Consider the following 23,543-nt stretch of genomic DNA (forward strand, 5'->3'; position numbering starts at 1 on the left):
AATTTGTTTCAAAAATATGGGCCTGCAAGTAAACGAGGAGGAAACTAAGATGATCATCAACACCCAACAATAGAGCCAGAAACATCGGTCACCAATCACGGTTGATAACTCTACCTTTGAAGTGGTGGACAAATTCACATACTTAGGCTCCCTGATCACCAAGGAGAACGTTATGACGGAAGAAATCAAGCAAAGGATAATCGTAGCAAACATATTATATGCTATTTTGGACTGAGTAGACATATGAGAAGCAGAAACTTAAGTCAAAAAACAAAAATAACCATTAGGGGAGTGCATATAGATTTTCACTTCGGAAAAAATCAAACAAGATAGAACTTTTTGTAATTGCATTAAGAAATGTTTAATAAACAACATATCAAAAAGTTCTACTCGAAAAGTGGGTCCTTCATTTTTTATTAAACAAATGAACTGCGAAATTCGATGTTTTTTTTAAATAACTCCGAAAATATAAATTTTAGAAAAAACTGACGTGACTATTGAAAAATTCAGAAAATTTTACAAAAAAAACCTTATATAAAGAATTTTCTAAAATTAAATCTGTATCTTCTATAATGTTTTATTTATAACGCTAAAGTCACCCTTCTCACAAACATTGGCGCACTGTAAACTAGAGTACGGCGAAGTCCACGGTTGAGTTATTTTAATGTAATTCTTTAACTAATGGACCAAATGGAATTTTGCAAATTGAACATGAAAGAAGAATAATTAAGCTATCTTATGGTTATAATAGAAAAAAATAAAATGTATGGGCATAAGTACGGTGTGAGCGGAAAGTGAGCCTTACATGAATTTTGTTTAAAAATTATTTAAAAATGTGTAACTAATACAATTTTTCTTATAAAACTCTCAATTTTGCACAACTTACCTTTTAAGCGTCTTACTAAATGTTTCATTCGAAAAAAATCTCAAAAATTTAATTCAAATGATATGACGTCTCAAATAATGTAATTTTTGAAATCTTCGTAGTTTTATAGAATTATCACCACTTTAAGACGGTATTATTCAAGTTTGAACGGATCTATTACAGTTTTGTAAGCGGTTTTTTTTAAATTTTAGGATGTAATCTTTAAAATACACTGAATTATTTTACTTTAAAAATGAAATAAACTATTTCTTTTTGAGAAGATTAAGAAAGATGACAAAAATGTAATACAAAAACCGAAAATTACCAGCTAAAAAAATGTTTATACAAAGTGATCAAAACTTTTTCTGTAAAACTTACTTAAAATACATTTAATAAGCTTCAATAATAATAAATGTTCAGCAAAAAAATTTTTTTTAGCTCATACACTATGTCTGCGTAACTTGGAACCTATTGATAAGTTTTTTATTATCAGTTTTACGAAAAAAGTTATTGTTTATAAAATACTCTGCATCGTATATAATCTAAAAGGCAATCATTAAATATCAAATTTAATTAATTTTATACGAGATATGTCAAAAAATATGAATTTCATTCAAGAGTAAAGTACCTTTAAATTTCACAATATCGAAAATTGTTATTAAGAAAAGTTGTATGGAATTAAAAAATTTGTTTTGGTGTTAAATTACACCCTTCTAATTAAAATATTGTGATTAATAAAGGCACTTAACTCTTAAGAAAAATTCATATTTTTTATATACCTCGTATAAAATTAAAAAAGTTTAATATCTGATGGTTGTATCTTAGATTTTAGACCAGGGAGAGCATTTTATGAAGAATAACTTTTTTTCGTGAAAGTGATAATAAAATAGTTATCATAATTGTAATAAAATGATGATGAGTATCCGTAATTTGAGAAAAGATTAAAATTTTTTTATTCGATTAGAATGATGTAATTGTATATTTAAACATAGTTTTTAATTTCAAACAACTTTTCATAATATCATTTTTTGATATTCTGGAATATAAAGGTACTTTACTCTCTAAAGAAATTCATATTTTTGACATAACTCGTATATAATTGATAAAATTTGATATATGATGGTTGAGTTTTAGAGTTTTGACTATCCAGAGCATTTTATGAAGAATAACATTTTTTCGTAAAATTAATAAGAAAAAAGTTTTCCATGTGGTTACTAGCTACGCAGACATACTGTATAAGAGCTTCTGTATAAGAATTATCAAAAAACAAAATAGAAAAATATTTGATCAAAGTAAAATGATGAATTTAACGATATTTTTAAAATTATTTATACAAAACAATTGTTATTGTTTAAACAATTAATAAACAATTAGCGGCCAAATCTGCGAGTAGAACTTTTTACTTTAACATGTATATAAACTAACAAAAAAAGTTTCAGAAAAATAACGTATGGTCCTAAAGTTTTGGGAAAAATTTCAAAAGCATATAACTCTGACCACAATAATCTCATATTTTTATTAAATTATTCAAAAATTTAACTTAACTATCCTTATTATAAATCAAAACTCAAATGACAGAAAAGGGACCATTATTTTCGATTTGCCTAATAATTCCCCTGACACGTTGCATCATCCTTTGGACGACCTCGGCGTCAATTTCTCTAATTTTTGTATATATGCGGCGTCTTAACCGTTCCTGATTTTGTGCTTCACATCCGTTAATATAGACTTTCCGACTTAATATTGCCCAGAACTCTTCAATTGGACGAGCCTGAGGTAGGTTGGGGGGATTGTCTGCTTTCGGTACAAAGGTAATGTTGTTAGTTTCGTACCAGTCCCTTGTGATCCTCGCGTAATGACATGAAGCAAGATCTGGCCAAAAGACTATTTGATCATTTGCATGATGTGTGTTCACAAACTGAAGCAATTTAGAGAGACATCTTTGAATATAAATATTTGCGTTTAAGGCTTCGCCTCGAACAACACCAATGTAGGGCTGTGAGATAAAGCCAGCCTCAGAAATTGCACACCATACCAAAATTTTGTCCTCAAATTTTTTCTTACTTTTGAATTTTATTTCATCAGGTACATTTTCGTAATCGTTCGTGTAAAACCCATCGTTACCCTTCATCTCAGAATTGGACAAAGTAAAATATTTTTCATCGTCCATCACGATCAACTTGTTGACGAAATGCACTCGCCTTAACGCGCGGCAACATCTCGGAATTCTCTCTAATTGATCCTCTGTGTATTTTGCAGCTTTCCTTCTTTTCCGGTAGATAATATTGTTACTCGATAGGGTCCTGTATACTGTAGTCTTTCCAACATGAAATCTTCTGGCCAGTCTTCTCTGTGAGACCCCAATTTTGTTCTTAGCTGCTTCAATCAGTCTTGCCTCTCTTATATGGTTCAAAATCCGCGGTCGGCCACTTTTACGCAAGTTAACACATGGTATCCCTTCTTCACATTCTCTGATTGTGCGATAAATTGTCGATTTGCTTATGTTTTGATCTCGATAAATATTAACAATATCTCGTTTCGACATTCGCCCAACCATATTATAAACACCTCGACGAATATCAATTTTTTAAGACATTTTGCAGAGCACAAACCAAAATATTCTGCTTTGTTTATTAAATGTCAATAACTGATGACATTTCAATTCCATGGCCTTCTTTGTTAAATGCATTTTGCTTCTCAATCAGACCAGGTGAAATTTTTCCCAAAACTTTAGGACCATACGTTATAAGCTTGTTTGAATTTTTTCGAAACAATGCATGTTTTCGTTCTAATTGCACTCCCCTACATATTATATAAAACCCTTATACAATCAGTGTTAACATATGGATCGGAGACATGGACCATCTCCAAGGCAGATGAATACCTTCTGTTTATATTTGAACGAAGGATCCTGAAAGAAATATTCGGTGGCATCTGTGAAAATGGTGTTTGGAGGAGGAGGTACAACTACGAGGTATAACACAGATATAAACATATATTTGGTGGGAAAGACGTATCTCTTATAAGAAAGGAGTAGTAAGATAGGCAGGACATCTAGCAAGATCACAGCAGAACAATCCCTCCTAGAAGGATCCTTATGTCACAACCTGTGGGAAGTAGAAATAGGGGTAGGCCAAAACTCAGATGGAAGGATGGTGTGGATGAGGATGGGAGAAAAATAGGCGCAGCAAACTGTCAACGGTTGGCAATGGATAGAACTGACTGGCGTAATAGACTTGGGAAGATTGAGGCTCTTTCATAGGGCTGTAGCACCATTGATGATGATGATGATAATAAATTTGTTAAATCCAAAATTGTCTTCAAACTTATTACGAAAATTTAATAAAATAGGGTGTCGTTTAGAGAAAAAAATTACCTTTCAAATGATGTGCCACTGGACCACACTTGCTATTTAAAAAAAGTGGGGTTGATGCGGGGTAGTAGGGGGTTACATTTGAGGGGATGAATTTTGCATGAAAATTCGTCCCCCTCCCATTATAAATTGACGTGTTTTTTTTTTATTTTGAAGAAGCCCTTGGTTTCTGAGTTTCTGGGGGGGTCAAATTTTCGTTGGAACAGACTGTACAGCAGTAACGACAATCGCCTTATAACCAATGTGTTTTGGGAAAGGCTATATGGAAGAAGGTCTGTAGGACGGCCTAGAAAAAGGTGCAAAGATGCAGTCAAAGAAAATCTGGAGAAAATGGGAGTGAGATAAACGTGAAAGTCATTAGCATTATTACAAATTCTATTGTATCTATAGTATGGTAATGGCTGATAAAATAATAACGATAACATTCAAAATTTTTCTTAACGAGAAAATGAAACCATAATCCTTTAATTACATAGTAGTCAAAAATTAGATCATCCATGCTCATAATCACTGTCGTCGGTATCTCGATAAACTCCTTTTTAAATACAAAGATTCCTTTTTACCCAGAAAGATAACACTGACAGAAAAGCATTAAAGTCAATAAAGCAGGCATGTTTGTTAAAACAAAACAAACATGTTTGTTTTGTTGTTATTTTGTTTTAAACCCTGTAGATTTAAGTAATTATTGTATATTATAATTGAAAAAAGAAAAGAACAAAAAAAGAGAAAAGAAAAGAAAAAAAAACAGAAAAAATAAAAAAAGCAACAAAAAAAAATAAAAAAAGCAACAAAAGAAACAAAAAAAAAACTAACTAAGAAGATGTAAACCTCCGCGAGAATGAATCGGGGTTACGTCTTAGCGTAGTAAAAAAAACAATTTATAAAAAATAACAATACAAAAAATAATAAAAAATAACAAATTAACAATATAAAAAAATGCAACAAAAAATACAAAAAAAAAATTACAAAAAAAAATGAACAACCAAAACAGAGTATTATTTAGATAATAATTGTAGATAATAATGTTAGTTTGTTATGTATTTAGAGTTAGAAATACAGAAAAAATTCCTGTGATTGAAAAATCAAATTTGTTTTATTTTTAAAATAACAAAATGTCTGGCTAATTGGCTCGGCCAAGGCCATCAAACTCAAAAAAAAAATGAACAAACGCAAAAGCCGGTGGCTGGAAAAATTTTTATAATATAGAGAAAGAAGAAGAAAGCTTTACGACGAAAAAGTTGAGGTAAGCGAAACAGGCAGAAAAGATGAGAGGGAAATGAAAACTTTTTTTATTTTATTGGATTGGATTAGATTCTATTGGAACTGATTCTTGTAAAAGATAAATAGGCAATCACAAAATTTGCAAATGAATCTGCACAAAATTCAATACTTTTCGTGTTTAGAATGGCCCAAAGATCCTAAAAAAAATATTTTCCAGAGTTAAAAAGTTGATGTCGGTCAGATAGCCTAGCGGTCTAAGGCGCTCCTTAGACGAATATAGACTAGAGCAGCGATACTCAAAGTGGGTTCCGCGGAATCCTAGGGTTCCGCGATACCCCTGTAAGGGTTCCGCGAGAATTTAGAAAAAAATTTAAAACACCTCTCTCTGTTCGACTTTTCTGACGCGGTATAGCACGATTAACGAGGTGTGGTCGAACCACAGGTCGAACTTAGTTGCCTCCTGTTGCCTCATACAATTTTACTAGCCTGTCACCGCCGATACACGACTTAGTGTGACCAAAGGATACCCCAACCAACTTGGTTGGTTGGGGCATTCTTTGGTGACTTAGTCCTTTAGTCAGTACTGTCAGTAGTCCTGCTAGAAAAAAGTGTTTATTTTTCTACTACTGTATTCTGATTGTATCAGTTTTGTACTTTTGTTGTTTGTGATCGTACGTTATTTTCTGGTTTTTAATAAAGAAGAATGGAACGTTGGCTTATAGGCGTTAAACGTGATGCAACAACATCTTCTACTGAAGCCGAATGTTCGAAAGCAGTACGCGCGGAGTATACAGCAATTACCGGTCAAGACGATTATGCAACGACGTCAAGTTTCACGTTTTCAAAGGCGAAAAATAGGAAGTATGATGACACAGTTTCGGATTTGTTAATTCCAACGGCTCACCTATCTGCATTTTATGTAGGAAACTGTTTCCTAATAGTTCCAATGGCACCTGCTAAGTTGCGCCGACATTTAGAAACTGTACACCCCGAGTCTAAAAACAAGAATAAAGAATTTTTTATACGTAAAAAAGAACAGTAATTGGAAAGTCAAAAAACTATAATGCATGTAACCAAAACTTTCAATGAAAAGGCTACAGAGGCATCATATTTAGTTAGCTATCGCATTGCACAAGCAGTTGAAGCGCACAATATCGCTAAAAATTTAATAAAACCATGTGTGTTAGACATAACAAAATCAATGCTCGATGAAAAATCTGCAAAGCATCTTTCTACTGTACCGCTATCGAACGATACTGTTTCACGGCGTATTCATGATCTGGCCAGCTACGTCATACAAGAACTACCTAGTTATCTACACGTCTACAAAAAACACGATTTGCCTTGCAAATAGATGAGTCTACTGATGTCGCTGGTCTGGATAGCTTGCTGGTTATCGTGACATATCCATATGAAAGTTCTTTTGATGAAGACAAGCTTATGTGTTCACCGCTGCCCACAAACACAACCGGAGAGGAAATTTTTAATAAAATAATTATGTTTTTTGAGGAAAATAATCTCAGTTGGAACGATTGCATTGACATTTTTACTGATGGGGCCAAGGCGATGACAGGTAAAACAGCAGGATTAGTGTCACGAATAAAAAATAAAGCTCCTAATTATAGCTCCAGCCATTATATCCTGCATATACAAGCACTTGCGATGAAGTAAATGCCGTCAAATCTAAAATTAGTTATGGATGAAGCAGTAAAAAGAATTAATTTTATCAAATCACGACCCTATTCCCGATTGTTCTCATTATTGTGTGAAGATCATGGCAGCAAATATAAAACACTGCTGCTCCATACAGAAGTGCGATGGCTATCTCGGGGTAAAACTTTAACAAGGCTATTTGAAGTTAGAGCCGAGTTACAAATGTTTCTTTCAGATACTTATTTCAATTTGAAAGACCATTTGTATGATAAAACTTGGTTGTTCCGACTGTCTTTTATGGCGGATATCTTTCAAAAACTGAAGGATTTAAATTTATCATTGCAAGGTAAACAGACAACAGTGTTCCAGGCCTGTAACAAAATAACTGCGTTCAAAAGAAAATTAGATTTTTTAATTATTTGCGTCAGAAAGAGAAAAATAGAAAGCTTTACTCAGCTTGTTAGCGATACGGACTCAGAAATGTTCCAAGATGATGTATTTGAAGAATTGGTCAAATATCTCACTTCCATGCGTGCATCTTTTGATGTATTTTCCCGAAGAACAGAAGACAAAAATAAAACTGAATTCATGGATTCATAAACCCAACTTACAAAAGCCCGAAAATATGTCAAACGATATATACGAATCTCTTTTAGAAATGTCATCAGACACATTTATGGAGTCACTGTTTAAAACGACGCCTCTCAAAGATTTTTGGTGCAGAATCCGTGATGAATATCCAATGATTGCCATAATGGCTCTGAATATTCTTCTCCCGTTCCCAACAACATATTTATGCGAAACAGGATTCTCAACATATGCAGCCACAAAAACAAAATACCGCAATAGACTGGACGCCGAACCTGATATGAGACTTCAAATTAATGTCATATATCAAACCTGATATCAACCAATTGATGAAAACTGAAAAACAGTTTCATACCTCCCATTAGTTAGATTTTTTTTATTTTAATATTATATTCTATTATCATACTTGTTATGTAAGTAAGTAATAAGTAACTGTTACATTGGAATTTGATTATGCTTATTGCTATTATTGTTTTATTGTAGGGTTCCGTTAAATATGTTGCTTTCCAAAAGGGTTCCGTCACCAAAAAAGATTGAGAACCGCTGGACTAGAGTACTAGAGGATATGCGATCGAGGTTTGAGCCCCGGCGGTCGGTGAATACAAAAGTTAAAAGGCTAACGTCGTAGTCGTAGTCTAAATCTAAGGCTTGATCTGGAATGAGCTGGTGTCTGCTCGGCCTATGGGGGAACGGTACGGCAAGCGATAAGGGCTTGCGGCTCGATGATACTCCTCCATAGATCCCTAGCGGAAGGGCGTTGACGCCTAAAAACGGGTTATATAGATATATAAAAATTTGATCGTTTGAATTTGTTTAAAAAAAATTGTTTAAACAATTTCTGCCCAAAAATTTCGCACGGCACTCTTCAGATTTGTTTAAAGGGGACATTGAATAGGAGTTAAGAATCAAGGGGTTTTGAATAGGAATCCGCAAAGAAACCAAATCAGAAATTTGTTCAGACGGGAGGGGCTTCACAACATGAACTATATTATGGGAACTCCAGACTCGAGAGGCCTTGTTTAGTTTCATTGTATTCATGCAAAACCTCGCGATCAACAAAAAGATGTATGTTTGTGTTTCATAGATTATGAAAAGACATTTGATAAGTAAGCACGAATAGTCTAGGCGCCAAATAGAGGTCACCGTGTCCGTGTCCTTTTCAATTCTGATGAATAAACTCAATGGTTTCTTATGGACTTTTGGCTGCTGATCACAAATTTCGAGGCTGGATTTCGCGAGTGGTCAAAAAATTGTTATAAACAATTAAATTGTTTATAAATTTATTGTTTATAAGGGTCTGGCTTATAAACTAAAAGAGATAAAAACAAATGTTTCAAATAAAATTTGTTTCTTAATAAAAAACGAAGAAAACGGCTTTTACCAAACTTTAATCTAATAATTATAACTCAAGATATTGTAAAATTAGTGCACAATGCAAATTGCAGATTGCAAAATAAGTATTTTTCGAAGTTTCATCGATCGTAACTCGGCTTCTACGCATGAAAATTAGCCTTAGAAGGTCTCATTTTAAAGCTTAATTAAGAGGCTTCCCAACAAAGTTTGTTAAATTACTTGATCTTCATGTATTTTAAAGTTATACCCGTTTGAAATTACAATTTTCTTAAAAAAAGTGTACATTAATTTGTTATAAGGGTTTCAAGCAAATTTGTGCTATAAACATTTATACTTTAATTAACAATAATGATAGAAGAACTCAAAAGGAACATTTCGAGCTTACTAAAATGTTTTAAGTTTGTTTTTGGCCAAGATATCGATATTTTAATAGCGCGCTCTGAGGCGCAAGATAGGCTCACAGCGTAAAGGTTCACGTGCTAACTTCTCGATGCAAATTATAATTTCTATGTATACAGTGTGTCCACGGATGGGGTGCACAAGAGGAAAAACTTTTTTATTTTAAATTTTAGCGAAAAATGTCATTCTTGATAAAAAAGTTTTGCTTGTTCTAAAACCCCATAAAACGAAATAAAATTATTTTTCAGATCCTGCTTAATTTTGTAGCCAATTTTACGTAAATCCCTATAAATTTTTGCACTAAGTTCGACATAGTAACAATAATCTAGTGTTGCTAAGCTACAATGTAGTTTAGTAACTGTCAACTCCGATAAATAATTTGCGAATTGTCATTTTTTTCGACATAAATTTTTAATTTTTATTTATATATGACAGATAAATCATTTGTTGAACGCTTAACATTGTCGAAAAAAATGACAATTGACAAATTATTTATCGGAGTTGACAATTACTAAGCTACATTGTAGCTTAGCAACACTAGATTATTGTCACGATTTCGAATTTAATGCAAAAATTTATAGGGATTTACATAAGATTGGCTACAAAATTAAGCAGGTCTTGAAAAACTTGTATTTTTATTTCGTTTTATGAGATTTTAGAACAAGCAAACTTTTTATCAAGAATGACATTTTTCGCTAAAATTGAAAATATAAAAGTTTTTCCTCTTGGGCACCTCATCCGTGGACACACTGTATATACGTTATCTTTATATATATTTTTCAATTTTTCATTTTTGAAGATCCTAATACAATTTTATCATATAATTCTTATAATTAAATCATTATGCTATATCTCGTATCACCTTTCATTATATTTACTTTGTCTTCTATTTTTTGTACTAAATAAGAAAAGCTTAAAAACTAATTTTTCTAGCTTAAAACATTAAAAACTAATATTTCAGAAATATAACTAAAAAGTAAGTTGCTATTATTTAATATTACTATTTTTACAAACATTTTCTTTCATATATCTGCATCGAGATATACAGAGAATCTCAGCTTTTTTACATCTGCATAAGCAATTTTTACAGACACATAGTGGTACTAAATCTGATCTTGAAGGCATTAAAATTAAAACTTTTTGGGGCTTCAGAGTTTCGTTATCTATATGATATCCATCTAAAAGTGGATCGAGTTATTTTGCAGTAGCTTCGAGGCACGTTGATTGTGTGTACACTACATAAAATGGTCGTTTTATATGCAATTGGATTAAGTTTGATGTTGGTGGCATATCTTCAACAAGAGAAACGCCTCCATGGTCATATAAACAAAAGCGTAATTCATCAAAAGTTTTCACATTTTCTGAGTTATTCAGAACCTTTACCAAAAATTCTTCCGCTAGTTTCAGTTTTTTTTATAGATAACTCCGAGCAATCTATAAATGAATTTTGTAAAAATGAAATTAACTAATAAAAACGTATTAGTATCACGAAATGCTTCCTTAAAAAGTACTATATAATAATTTTATTTTGATGTAAAAAACCAAATTTACTAAAAACCCTTATAAAAAACTGGTTGAGATATGCAAATGAAAGTTGGTAGGTTTTAAGAGGTAGTTATTGCGCATTTTTAACATACAACTAAAAATTTTATATTCACCATTGGCGTCCATGCGGGTATAAATATTTTAGATACATTCCGTACGCACGCCAATGGTGAATATAAAATTCTTAATTGTATGTCAAAAAATGCACAATAACTACCTCTTAAAACCTACCAAATTTGATTTGCATATCTCAACCGGTTTTAGAGCAATAAATAAATCGTCAGTTTGTAAGAAAAAATTCAACATCCCTTATCTCGGAAACGAAGTATTTGTGGACATATGTTTATAAAGCAAACGGTCCTTATTTTTTCATGCAGAATTACCCCTTAAAGTTTGTTGCACTTATGTATTTAGAAACACCCTGTATTGATGAATAAAATGGCTAGTTGTTAAAGTACCTATCTTTTTTATTATCCCACATAAGCGAATGAATCAAAAACCAAATTGTTAAAAAAGCCTAAGGCTACAGTTGAGTTTTAATTTTAATATTTTATATCCGCTGGAACAGCGTTTCCCAACCGGTGGGTCGTGACCCACTACACCCGGTATACAATGACACTTACCTGTTTAGCAATAATATTATTACGTCGATATTCTTGAAGAATAAAGCAATAATATACTAAAAAATTACTAAAATCACACCACAGGTTTAGGAAATACGAGACATCAAAAATGTCCCATTTTTAAGGTGGTGCGTTAATATTGATGATTAGTGTATAATCTATACCAAAAGATCTTTTATATCACCAAGTTATTTATTAATTGATAAATAATTACTTACCTAAAATTTTAGTTGAAAATTAAAGATTTTGTTGGAAAAACCCGCATTTTCCGAGGAAAGTTTTCGTCGAAGTAAATCAGGAAAAGCATGTTTCTATGCAAAATTTAATTACGGTTAATTTTTATTTGGGTGTTTTTGGTGTAAAGTTAAAATCTTTGGAGTTATAGAGCAAAAATTGAAAAAAACACGATTTTCGGGAGCCATTTTGTTTATAAAATAAGTAGCACACTATCTGCGGAATTTGCATACCTATGGTATTAATATATAGAATCATAAGATTTGATTCCAGTAATAAAATTTCTGGTAAATAACTTTTCCCAAAAATGGCCTATTCTCCGATAATCTGACCAGACTAAATGTAGAATATAGAAGAGGCTAGAATGCTAGAAATGCATTTCTAAAAATGAAAAATTTTTCAGCCGAGTTTTTACAACCGAGATCTTAATCTAACGTACCTTGATACTATATTGCATGATTATATACACAGTATCCTACTAAATAACCTGGAAGCCCGGTCACTGACAATTAACTCGTTATATCGCCTGGAAAATTTTGAAATCTAGATATTGACTAGATATAAATGACCATGTTAAAAATGAAAAAGATTTATTGACATCATATAATATATGGGAGAGGGCAAAATAAGTTCTATTTGCCTGCGTTATTTTCTTCCGTATTTCTCCATCTTCTGATCCGTCGGCATATACCTATTTCTACTCCCAGGTATGTAAACTTTCCAACCGTTTCAATGTCAACTTCATGTATAATGTTTTGTGGGACTATATTTCTTCTCGTCTGTATTACTATTTTTGATTTTTCTTTGTTAATCTCCAGACCAAACCTTTTTGTTTGCGTTGTTAACTCTGCGTATCTTTCCTGGGCTCCTGTTGATGTTCTACTCATAATATTAATATCATCGGTATAAGCGTTCAGTTGAACAGTTCTGTTGGTCAGTAGGTTTCCTCGTCCAATTTGTATTTGCCTAACCGCCTAACCGCCTAACCTTAACTTCTTTAATGAGACTACAGCCCAAAACCTTGGCCTTCTTTATTTTTTGCCTCCACCCTTCTTTGTGTTTGGCTGCTTTTCTCCATACACGGACTCCTCAAAGTGTCTTCCCCGCGCTTTCTTAGCTTTCCAACTGATCTCTTTCCCTGCGTTCTAGCGTTCAGTGCTCTTTTTGGTAGCCCTATCCTCTCCCCATTCTTATCACATATCCGGCCCATTGCAATCTTTGTATTCTAATGAAGTCTGACAGGAGAGTTTCCTTATAAAGTTGATAAAGCTAGTTGTTATATCGAATTGTGAAGATTCCGTTTTCCCTCACAGGTCCTAGTATTCTCCTCAGTACTTTTCTTTCGAATGTGTCGAGTTTGTTTTTGGATGTTTCTTTCAGGACCTATGCTTCATTGTCAAATAATATTTCGGTCTAAAAGTGTCCACCGAAATACAAAGATGAGAATCTATAAAACCTTGATTCGGCCAATAGCATGCTATGACAATAAAGCATGGGTCCTGAAAGAAACATCCAAAAACAAACTCGACAAATTCGAAAGGAAAGTACTGAGGAGAATACTAGGGCCTATGAGGGAAAACGGAATCTTCACAATTCGATGCAACAACTAGCTTCATCAACTTTATAAGGAAACACTTGTCGGACTTCATTAAAATACAAAGATTGCAATGGGCCGGATATGTGATAAGAATGGGGAGAGGATAGGGCTACCAAAAAGAGCACTAAACGCTAGAACGCAGGGAAAGAGATCGGTTGGAAAGCCAAGAAAACGCTGGGAAGAGGAGTCCGTGTATGGAGAAAAGCAGCCAAAGATAAACAAGGGTGGAGGCAAGAAATAAAGAAGGCCAAGGTTTTGGGCTGTAGTGCCGTTTAAAGAAGAAGGATTAGTGCTATTAAATATGCATTATGTATGCGAATTGCACATCATTAAATATACATTTTAATCACATGTAGTTTATTTAAATATTAAAATATATTAACTTTTATTTATTTCTGCGTCTTAACTAATCAATTTATTATTAAAATAATTTGTTATCTTCACTTACGTAAATAAATTATGTACAAGACCACAAGCACTCTGAAAAAACGTTTATCTCGGATCATAGTCGCTAAAAACCATAACTCACAATAGATCGTGGAATACTAAATTGTTTACAAACTGGTCTGACCATTTCATAGAATGTTTGAAACTCGTGTTAAATCATTTCGGAAAATAGTTTTAAAGTCATTTAGATTATCATAATGGTACCCATTATCGATTCTTAAATTACTTGGAAGGTATTAATCGTTGTAAGTTTTAATAAGACGGTCGTGAATGTTCAATATTTTATTTTATTTGTTTTAGATTTTTTTTAATGTTTATTTTGCAACCTGTTACATCATATAATGATAGGGGAGCCCAAGCGGGGATTTTTGCAGTTACTCGAGCGCGTCAGATTATCACATGGGGATAAACCTTGTTCCCGTAAATGTACCCCTACCATAAATTGGATCTTACTACAGGGGGGTTCGTTAAGGGGGGTCCGAAAAAAAATTTAACCTTAGAAAAACTCGAAATCGTCAGATTAAGATAACGTAATTAAGTACATGCAAAACAGTGTAGGTATATTTAAAAATTCTGACGGTTTGAGCGAGGCGTAAGGAAATGGGTGAGTCACAAAGTTTCACAAGAAAAAAGCGAATATTTCGAGAAATACACGTCAGATCGAAAAACTAAAAAATACGTATATGTATATATACAATATTTTACAAAAATCTATCGAATGATACCAAACGCGACCTTTCACGGATAAGGGTGGGGGGTAAATTTAAATTTTCAAATAGGAACCCCACGATATTTCGACACATCTGATGACCCCGAACATCAGATCGAAAAACTGCAAAAAATATACTTATTCAATATTTTTGAAAAATCTATCGAATGACACCAAACACGACCCTCCACGGAGGTGGGGTGGGCGGTTACTTTAAGATCTTAAATAGGAGCCCCCTTTTTTTATTGCAGATTTGGATTAACTTCTTAGTTTTGAAAATAATACATGGTCTTATAAATAAAAACTGGAAGAAGGAATAGATAATAGTCAGTTTGGGTTCAGAAACGGACTAGGAACCAGAGAGGCCTTCTTTGCTTTTAATGTGTTAGCTCAAAGATGCATGGATATGAATGTAGATGTGCATGTTTGTTACGTTGATTTTGAAAAAGCATTTGATAAAATAAAACATGAAAAATTAGTCCAAATTCTGAAGACAAAAAGCATATACAAAAGGGACGTACGATAATAACGAATAATAAAAAACCTTTACTGGAATCAAATAACACAAATTGTAATAGATAACGAACCCAGTCCAGAAATTGAAATTAGGAGAGGAGTTAGGCAGGGATGTATTATGTCTCTCTTACTATTTAATGTATATAGTGAAGCCATGTTTGAAGAAACACTAATATCTCAAAGTGAAGGAATAATAATTAATGGAAGATATATTAACAACATAAGATATGCAGATGACACCGTGATTAAGGCAAGCTCTGCTGAACAACTGCAATTACTGCTAAACAAAACAAACAGTTTCTGTGAAAAATATGGACTAAAAATGAATATAAAAAAGACCAAATACATGATAATAACAAAGGAAACAAATATACAAACAAACATACATTTGGGAAATGTACCGATAGAAATAGGCGAGCAGGAAATACCCCTAAAATGACCAGGTACTGACCACGGAGAGGTGAATGGCTAATTTTATTCATACTTTATATTTTGAAGGTGCTGAAAACGAAAATGAGGTTTATATTGAATTTTATGTGGGGGAACATTGTCAAAATCGCAATTTTAACCTAAAAATAAAAAAAAAAAGAAATCACGGTTTTTGCGGTTAGCTCGGTACAATTCTGTTCAATTTTAATACAGTGGAACCTCGATAACTCGGATTAATCGGGACCGCGGTCGATCCGGGTTATCGAAAATCCAGGTTAGCCGGAGAGCATGGTAAAAATTAATAAAATACGGTATACTTATAGATAAAGTCCGTTATAATTAAAATAACATGAAATATAATATGCACAGTACACATCTAACTTACCTATAGTTGTATAGAGTATCTATAGTATAAATAGAGTGTAGACAGTATAGAGTATTGTTCATTTCTAGGTAAAAAAACTCACTCAGTTTCGATTGTGTAAATTTCGTCTGCCATCGGAACGATGTTATGTTATTTAAGAACAGTGGCTCTTTCATTGTTTAAAAGACCATTATTTAAAAAACAATTTTTTAAAACACCGTTGGAAATAAATAAATGAATAACAGGTGCCTCTGTTGTTTGCGATAGCCCGAGATAATGAATACCATGAGTCATTTTCACTATCCTATCATATAGTTCAAATTACACAAATACCCATTATCTCTCAAATATTATATTATGGTCAAAGCGAAGTTTTATCAATGAAACTCGATATTTTTAAGACATTCCAGAAGAGGCTACAGATAAAATGTTTTAACATAATACCTACCCTACATACATTTTTATTGTTGAAATATTTGTCTGATGAAAATCGGTCCGGGTTAGCCGGACTTCCGGGTTATCGGGGGCCGACTTATCGAGGTTCCACTGTATTTTTTCTGAAATTTACGGAATCTTTACAGTATATATAGTGTGACCAACTCCAATTTAGTCGAATTCGGGACAAGACTGAAAAAACTACCTAAAATCCGGGACTTTTCACTGAAAATTTTTTTAATATAAAACTTTAATATCATCATTTTATTGATTATTTAACATTTTTATGGCGACAAAAATTTTTTTGATGGGATGGGTTGTAATGAGAATTACATTTTTGTTTTTTGACTTTTTTTGTTTTTGACGTTTCGACTTTTAAGCCGGAAATAGTTCTCAAAAAACGAAAAATTAGAAAATCAACTAATGTTGGATTTCCATATAAATTGAACCTTGGGTTAAAATATAAATATCATTATTTGATATCCATGTTTATAGATTTTGAGTTTTCGTAGAACTATAATACGACGATATAAAATGCAAGCTTTTAGGATGTGGTAATAGTGTAACAGTCTAGAAATTGCCGACTTTTTTTCATCCCACCAATTCAATTTGATGTGAATTCTTAGAAGAATGATGTATTAAAAATTTCAATATAGAATTTTACCAAAACGTTGAAAATTCGGATGACCCAGAAGCCTTGTCCGGGACGCCGGGATATGACTTCGTAATTCGGGCTATGTCCCGGAGTTTTGGGCCTAGTTGGTCACACTAAGTATATTGCTCTAACATTTCTGAAGACAACGGTACCTGCTTTAAGCTTTAATTCTTATTCTGATAAAAGTTATGAATTTTTCAAAGGAAAAGGTTAATCGCAAAAGTTGAGTGAGGAAATTTAAAATTTAACCTTTTAATCACGTTTATGTTAAAATAGAGAGTACAAAAAAGTTTTCTGGAAAATTTTAGATCAAAATGTTTTATAGAAAAAAAATAGTTCAACTTTTATTATCGACATTAGAAATCTCCAATATAACGGTTATTTTTAGAGATACTGACCATGGGTGGTGAATGGCTAATTTTGGTCTTAGATTATTTTTTTGACGGTGCTGAAAACGAAAATGAAATTTATTTTAAATTTTAGGTGGGGAATATTGTCAAAATCGCAATTTTACCATAAAAATAAAAAAAAGTGAAATCACGTTTTTTTGCGTTTAACTCGCTACAACTCTGGTCGATTTTAATATTTTTGTCTAACGTTTGTACACTATATGTTGCCCACTTTTTGAAGACAACGGTATCTGTTTTAAGATTTTAGTGTTATTCTAGTAAAAGTTATGAATTTTTTAAAGTACAAGTTGCAGATTCGTGAATTGCAAAGTTTATTCGCAAAAGTTAAGAGGCAAAATTTAAAATGTATCTTATTAATCACGTTTATGTTAAAACATAGAGTACAAATAAGTTTTCTGGAAAGTTTTAGTTACAAATGTTTTTAATAGAAAAAAATGGCGCAACTTTTAATATAGAAGTTATACATCCCCAAAATAACGCTTATTTTTCGAGATACTGACCATGGGAGGTGAATGGCTAATTTTGGTCTTATTTTATGTTTTCGATGATGCTGACAATAAAAAAAGAGGTTTATTTTGAATTTTATGTGACGGAACATTGTCAAAATCTCAATTTTAACCTAAAAATGAAAAAAAAGTGAAGTCACGAATATTTACGTTTAACTCGCTACAACTCTGTTCCATTTTAATATTTTTTTCTAAAATTTCTACGGCATATATTTCTTACCTTTGTGAAGAGTATGAGAGTAACTGTAGTCTTTCAGTCTTTTTTTTAGAAAAGTTATGAATTTTTAAAAATAAAAGGTGCAGATTCGTGAATTGCAGATTTAAATCGCAAAACTTAAGTGACAAAATTTAAAATTCATCTATTTGATTACGTTTATGTTAAACCATAGAGTTCAAAGCAGTTTTATGGGGATTTTTAGGTCTAGATGTGTTATAGAAAAAATATAGTGCAACTTTTAATTTTAAGAAAAACGTGGTTTAACTTTTTTTTATTTTTAGGGCAAAATTGCGATTTTGACAATTTTCTCCCACCTAAAATTCAAAATAAACTTGATTTTCGTTTCCAGCACCATTAAAAACATAAAGTAAGATCAAAATTAGCCATTCACCAGCAATGATCAGTATCTCGAAAAATTAGCGTTATTTTGGGGATTTATAATGTAGATCAGTGGTTCTCAATCTTTTTGTACCATGTACCACCAAATACTTTTTATTATTTTTGGTACCACCTAACTGAAATTCATATCTAACTAGGTGATCTAATTAACTATAATAGTGGTGCTGATTTAGGCTGTTTTTGCGTTTTGTGTACCACCTCAAAAAATGAAATGTACCACCAGTGGTATATGTACCACAGATTGAGAACCGCTGACGTAGATGTTAAACGTTGCACCATTTGTTTTCTATAAAACGTTTTGATCCAAAACTTTCCAGAAAACTTCTTTGTACTCATGTTTTATTTTTAAATTTGATATAAAATGCACGAATCTGCACCTTGTACTTTAAAAGATTCATAACTTTTACTACAATAAGACTAAAAGCTTAAAGCAGAAACTATTGTCTTCAAAAAAGTGAGCGATATAATATTGTACAAACTTTAGAAAAAAATATTAAAACGGACCAGAGTTGTAGCGAGCTAAGCGTAAAAAAACGTGATTTATTTTTTTTATTTATTTTTAGGGTACAATTATAATTTTGACAATATTCCCCCACCTAAAATTTAAAATAAATTTCATTTTCGTTTTCATCACGGTCAAAAACATAATCTAAGACCAAAATTAGATATTCTCCACTCATGGTCAGTATCTCGAAAAATAAGCGTTATATTGGGAATTTCTAATGTGGACATAGTAGACAAGTTGCACTATTTTTTTTTTTTTCTATAAAACATTTTGATCTAAAACTTACCTTGAAAGAAAACTTCTTTGTACTCTCTACTTTAACATAAATGTGATTAAGAAGCCAAATTTTAAACTTCGTCACACAACTTTTGCGATTAAACTTTGAAATTCACAAATCCGCACCATTTCCTTTGAAAAATTCATAACCTTTATCAGGATAAGAATAAGGGCTTGAAACAGATCCCGCTGTCTTCAGAAATGTTAGAGCTATATACTGTAAACATTTCAGAAAATAATGTTAAAATCGAACAGAGTTGTAGCGAGGTAAACGCAAAAAACGTGATTTCATTTTTTTTTATTTTTCGGTTAAAATTGCGATTTTGACAATGTTCCCCCACATAAAATTCAAAATAAACTTTATTTTCGTTTTCAGCACCCTCGAAAATATAAAGTATGAATAAAATTAGCCACTCACCCCTCCGTGGTCAGTATCTCGAAAGTTAAGCGCTTTTTTGAGGGTGTCCCGCTCGTGTAAAAGGGTTGATAAATACAAATACCTAAGAATCTGGATTTCAGACAATAATGATATAACAACAGAAATAAGGGCTAGAATAGAAATAGCAAGAAATGCATTTGTAAAAATGAAAAAATTCTCTGCAACAAAGACCTTAGATTAGAACTGAGAGTAGGAGCTTTGAGGTGTACGTGTTTTCAATACTGCAATATGAACTTGAAAGCTGGACATTTAAGCAAGAACACATAAATAAGCTACAGTCCTTTGAAATGTGGTGTTACAGGAGGATGCTTAGAATAGCATGGACAAAGAAAAAAACTAACACGGAAGTATTGCGAGAAATGGACAAAGAATACGAAATTATAAACACAATAAAAATAAGAAAGTTAAATTATCTGGGAGACGTAATGAGGGGACAGCGATATGAACTGCTAAGACTGATCATACAGGAAACATAAGATGAGAAAGGAGTATAGGAAGAAGGAGAGTGTCATGGTTGAAGAATTTAAGGGACTGGTTTAAATGCAGTTCTATAAAACTCTTCAGATAGATAGAGTAAAGATAGTGATGATGATATCCAACATCCGATTGAGAGACGGTACTTAAACAAGAAGTATTGGCTGGCCTCTTCGTTCGCCCGATTTTAATCCGAAAGATTATTTTTAGTGGGGATAATTGAAAAGTAGAATAATTTATAAAACTAAACTAGCAAGTGTTGCAGAGCTAAGAATACATATTAATTTCTAGACAAACAGACGCATTCTACCATTATTTAATATACTTATTGTAACATCAACGGAGCAAATTATTAATGGAGGAACACTTGATATTAAATGTACCTACCTATTTAAAATTATTTTGAACATTTTAATATAACATCCAAAACCTATTAAACAATATTCAACAATGATTTAATTTTCTGAATTCGAAAAGAAAATCGACAGATGTATTCATTTAAAATAAAAATCCCATAAATATGGTATCCTTTATTTAAAATTCACGCACACCAAGGATACAGAGATAATAAAAAAGCGGATGTAAGTCCACCAAAAGGTAATTAGTAGTAGATACCTGTAATTTTCTATTATCTTCGACAAACAAATATTTATCGTAAATGCACTTTAAAGAATACTTACGGAACCCATCTACAAACAAAACGGCTACTACTAAAAAACGGAACAAACCCTTCGCAAACATTACGACTAATTTGGAAATAGCGCACTACACCACACTAGAGATTTTGAATTACAGTGAGATTAGAGTATTCACTAAAAAAGTAATAAAAACCTTGATTACTCTGTACCGGAAACTGGTTAATATTCATAGAGAAGCTGCAATTTATAAAATTCTATGAAATCAGTTGGTTTATTCGATGTTCAATAATAATTATATTCATATCGTATGTATCTACCGAACGGATAAACGATAGTTAACCTACAGGATATTTCAAAACATACATTGGATTTTTTCCGGGTATTTCAGGGTAATTTTAAAACACATAAAACAATTAAGAAGTATAAAAAAGAAACGGAAAGCTATTCTATATGATACACAAAATGTTTGAATGGAGAAGACTTACAGGCAGAATGGATTCAAGCACTTATATGACATCAATATAAGAAAGGAAATAGAAAAAACAAAAGCTATCGAGGAATCGGCAGTATATCGTCTATAGGACTGTATGGAAAGACTATAAAGGAAAAATTAGAAATATACCTATATACAGGATAAATCGGAGAAGACCAGGCAGGTTTCACAGCGGGGAAAGCATGCTCATATCACATTTACACGGTCGAACAACTGTAGCACGATTAATTAAACAATCATAAAAATATACTTTGTGCTACGTAACTTTTCGGAGTGCCTCGGTAGCTCGTAAGTCTCAGAGACCTAGGGGATGGATTCTTAATAGACTTTAAATATAATAGAAACTCGAATGCTCGGGGGGTGCCATAATAAAATATAGAATATCATATATGTTTATCTGTAAAGGTATAAAACTAAGAATGCCGGCTATTTGACATATTTGTACTTACCGTAGCTACTGTTATGCCTGGCTACTTTTTAAGGAGAATAGAGATTGGTAAAGAAAATCTAATTCAGTCATATCCGGAACAATTTGACGACAGACCGATCCGGATATGAAAATATCCGGATATCAAGACCACTTCTTTTATAGTCTCTAAAACGTTTTCTTTGAAATGTGGACCTATAGAAGAATTATGAGGGTTTCCTGGGTAGATAGAGTTACGAACAATGAAATACTGAGAAGAATAGGTAAAGAGAAGGAAGTTGAACTTACAATTAAAGAAAGAAAGCTACAGTATCTCGGACATGTGATGCGGGGCGAGAAGTATGGCATCCTACGACTCATAATGCAAGGAAAGATAGATGGCAAACGAAGCATCTGAAGAAGACAAATTTCATGGCTGAAGAACCTGAGAGAATGGTTTGGATGTAGCTCAAAACAACTATTTAGAGCTACTGCCTCAAAAATTAAAATAGCTATGACGATTGCCAACCTCCGTAGCGGAGATGGCACCTGAAGAAGAGAAGAAAACGTTTTCTCCTTCATACATTCCAGTAATCAATGCCGTCAATAACTTTCGTCGATAGACGCTTTATAGATTCTATAATACCTTGATCTATAGGCTTAGAGAGGGATTTGGGGGGCAAAAATGCACTTTATTTCGCCATCTTTTAGTTCTTTTGGGTCGGGATGAGAGGGTGCATTGTCCAACAGCAGCACTGCCGTTCTCGGTAGATTTCGGTGACAGGTCCAGATGTGGCAGGTTGTACTGTACTTAGTTCAACATAATTCTTACTTTACTGACACAACAGAAAAACAAATAAAAATTTAGCAAAGTTATTATTGAAAAAAAGTATTGTAATCATTTAGAAAGTTTGCGAGAAAACGTAAAAGTTCAAAAAAAATAGCGCAATTGGTTTCTCTAGAAATGAATATGGATTCATCGATAATTATTTGTCCTAGCTCTGCAACACTTGCTAGTTTAGTTTTATGAATTCTACTTTTCAAGTATCTCCAATAAAATAATCATAGGATTCAAATTTGGTGAACGAGGAGGCCATTCAATACTATCTAGTCTACCAATCCATCGTCCGAGAAATGTCTGATCTAAATAACACCGAAAATCCGAAAACACCGAGTCAAAACTTGTTTTTAGGGGAAGGAGTTCATTTGAAATATATTTTAAATTTTTAAAAATTTAAATTAAAATAATCTAAATTAAAACGTCAAATAAATTTAATTTCAAACTTAAGTTGTGGCTTATTAGGAAATAAAATAGAAAACAAACGTTTTCGTGTTTTATTGTTAAATAAAATACTCCATTTACTCACGGTTTTGGCTCTGAATTTTAAAGAACCGCTTGGATTAACATGAAATTTGGCATACACATAGCTAACAAGTCAAAGAAAACAAGTGATATTATGCTGGTGTGTGCTTTTGCAATGGGGTGACTATCACCCCTTCTCGGGGGTGAAAAAATACACGTTCAAAATAAGTCCGGAAGTGGATAAATTGACTAATTCTAAGCAACGTTTGTTCTATAGAGTTTTTCACTGTCAATACTTTTCGAGTTATTTGCGATTGAATGTTCATTTTTCAACAAAAAAAACACGTTTTTAGACGATTTTTTGCAAATAAATCAAAAAGTAAGTATTTTATCAAAAAAAATATTCTTAACAAAAACATAGCTTAAAAAACTGAAAAAAAAATGGTGTATGTATGAAGTCTGTAGACCCAG

General features: G+C 32.5%; 1 protein-coding gene across 3 annotated transcripts in view; it reads right to left on the reverse strand.

The window, feature by feature from the left end:
• LOC126890504 (acetylcholine receptor subunit alpha-type acr-16-like) overlaps nucleotides 1–23,543 on the reverse strand; it is a 95,814-nt gene that overhangs the window by 52,793 nt on the left and 19,478 nt on the right. The window contains exon 1 of one of the 3 annotated variants that reach the window (XM_050659491.1): nucleotides 20,913–21,096. The exons of 1 other annotated variant lie outside the window; for it this stretch is intronic. In XM_050659491.1, the coding sequence (XP_050515448.1) occupies nucleotides 20,913–20,973 (61 nt within the window). In that variant the 5' untranslated portion in view covers nucleotides 20,974–21,096. Of the gene's footprint in view, nucleotides 1–13,899; nucleotides 14,058–20,912; nucleotides 21,097–23,543 lie in introns of those variants that run through there. One more of the 3 variants, XM_050659492.1, reaches the window with a different exon arrangement.

This window comes from Diabrotica virgifera, chromosome 8, assembly GCF_917563875.1.
Source record: "Diabrotica virgifera virgifera chromosome 8, PGI_DIABVI_V3a".
NCBI lineage: Eukaryota > Metazoa > Arthropoda > Insecta > Coleoptera > Chrysomelidae > Diabrotica > Diabrotica virgifera.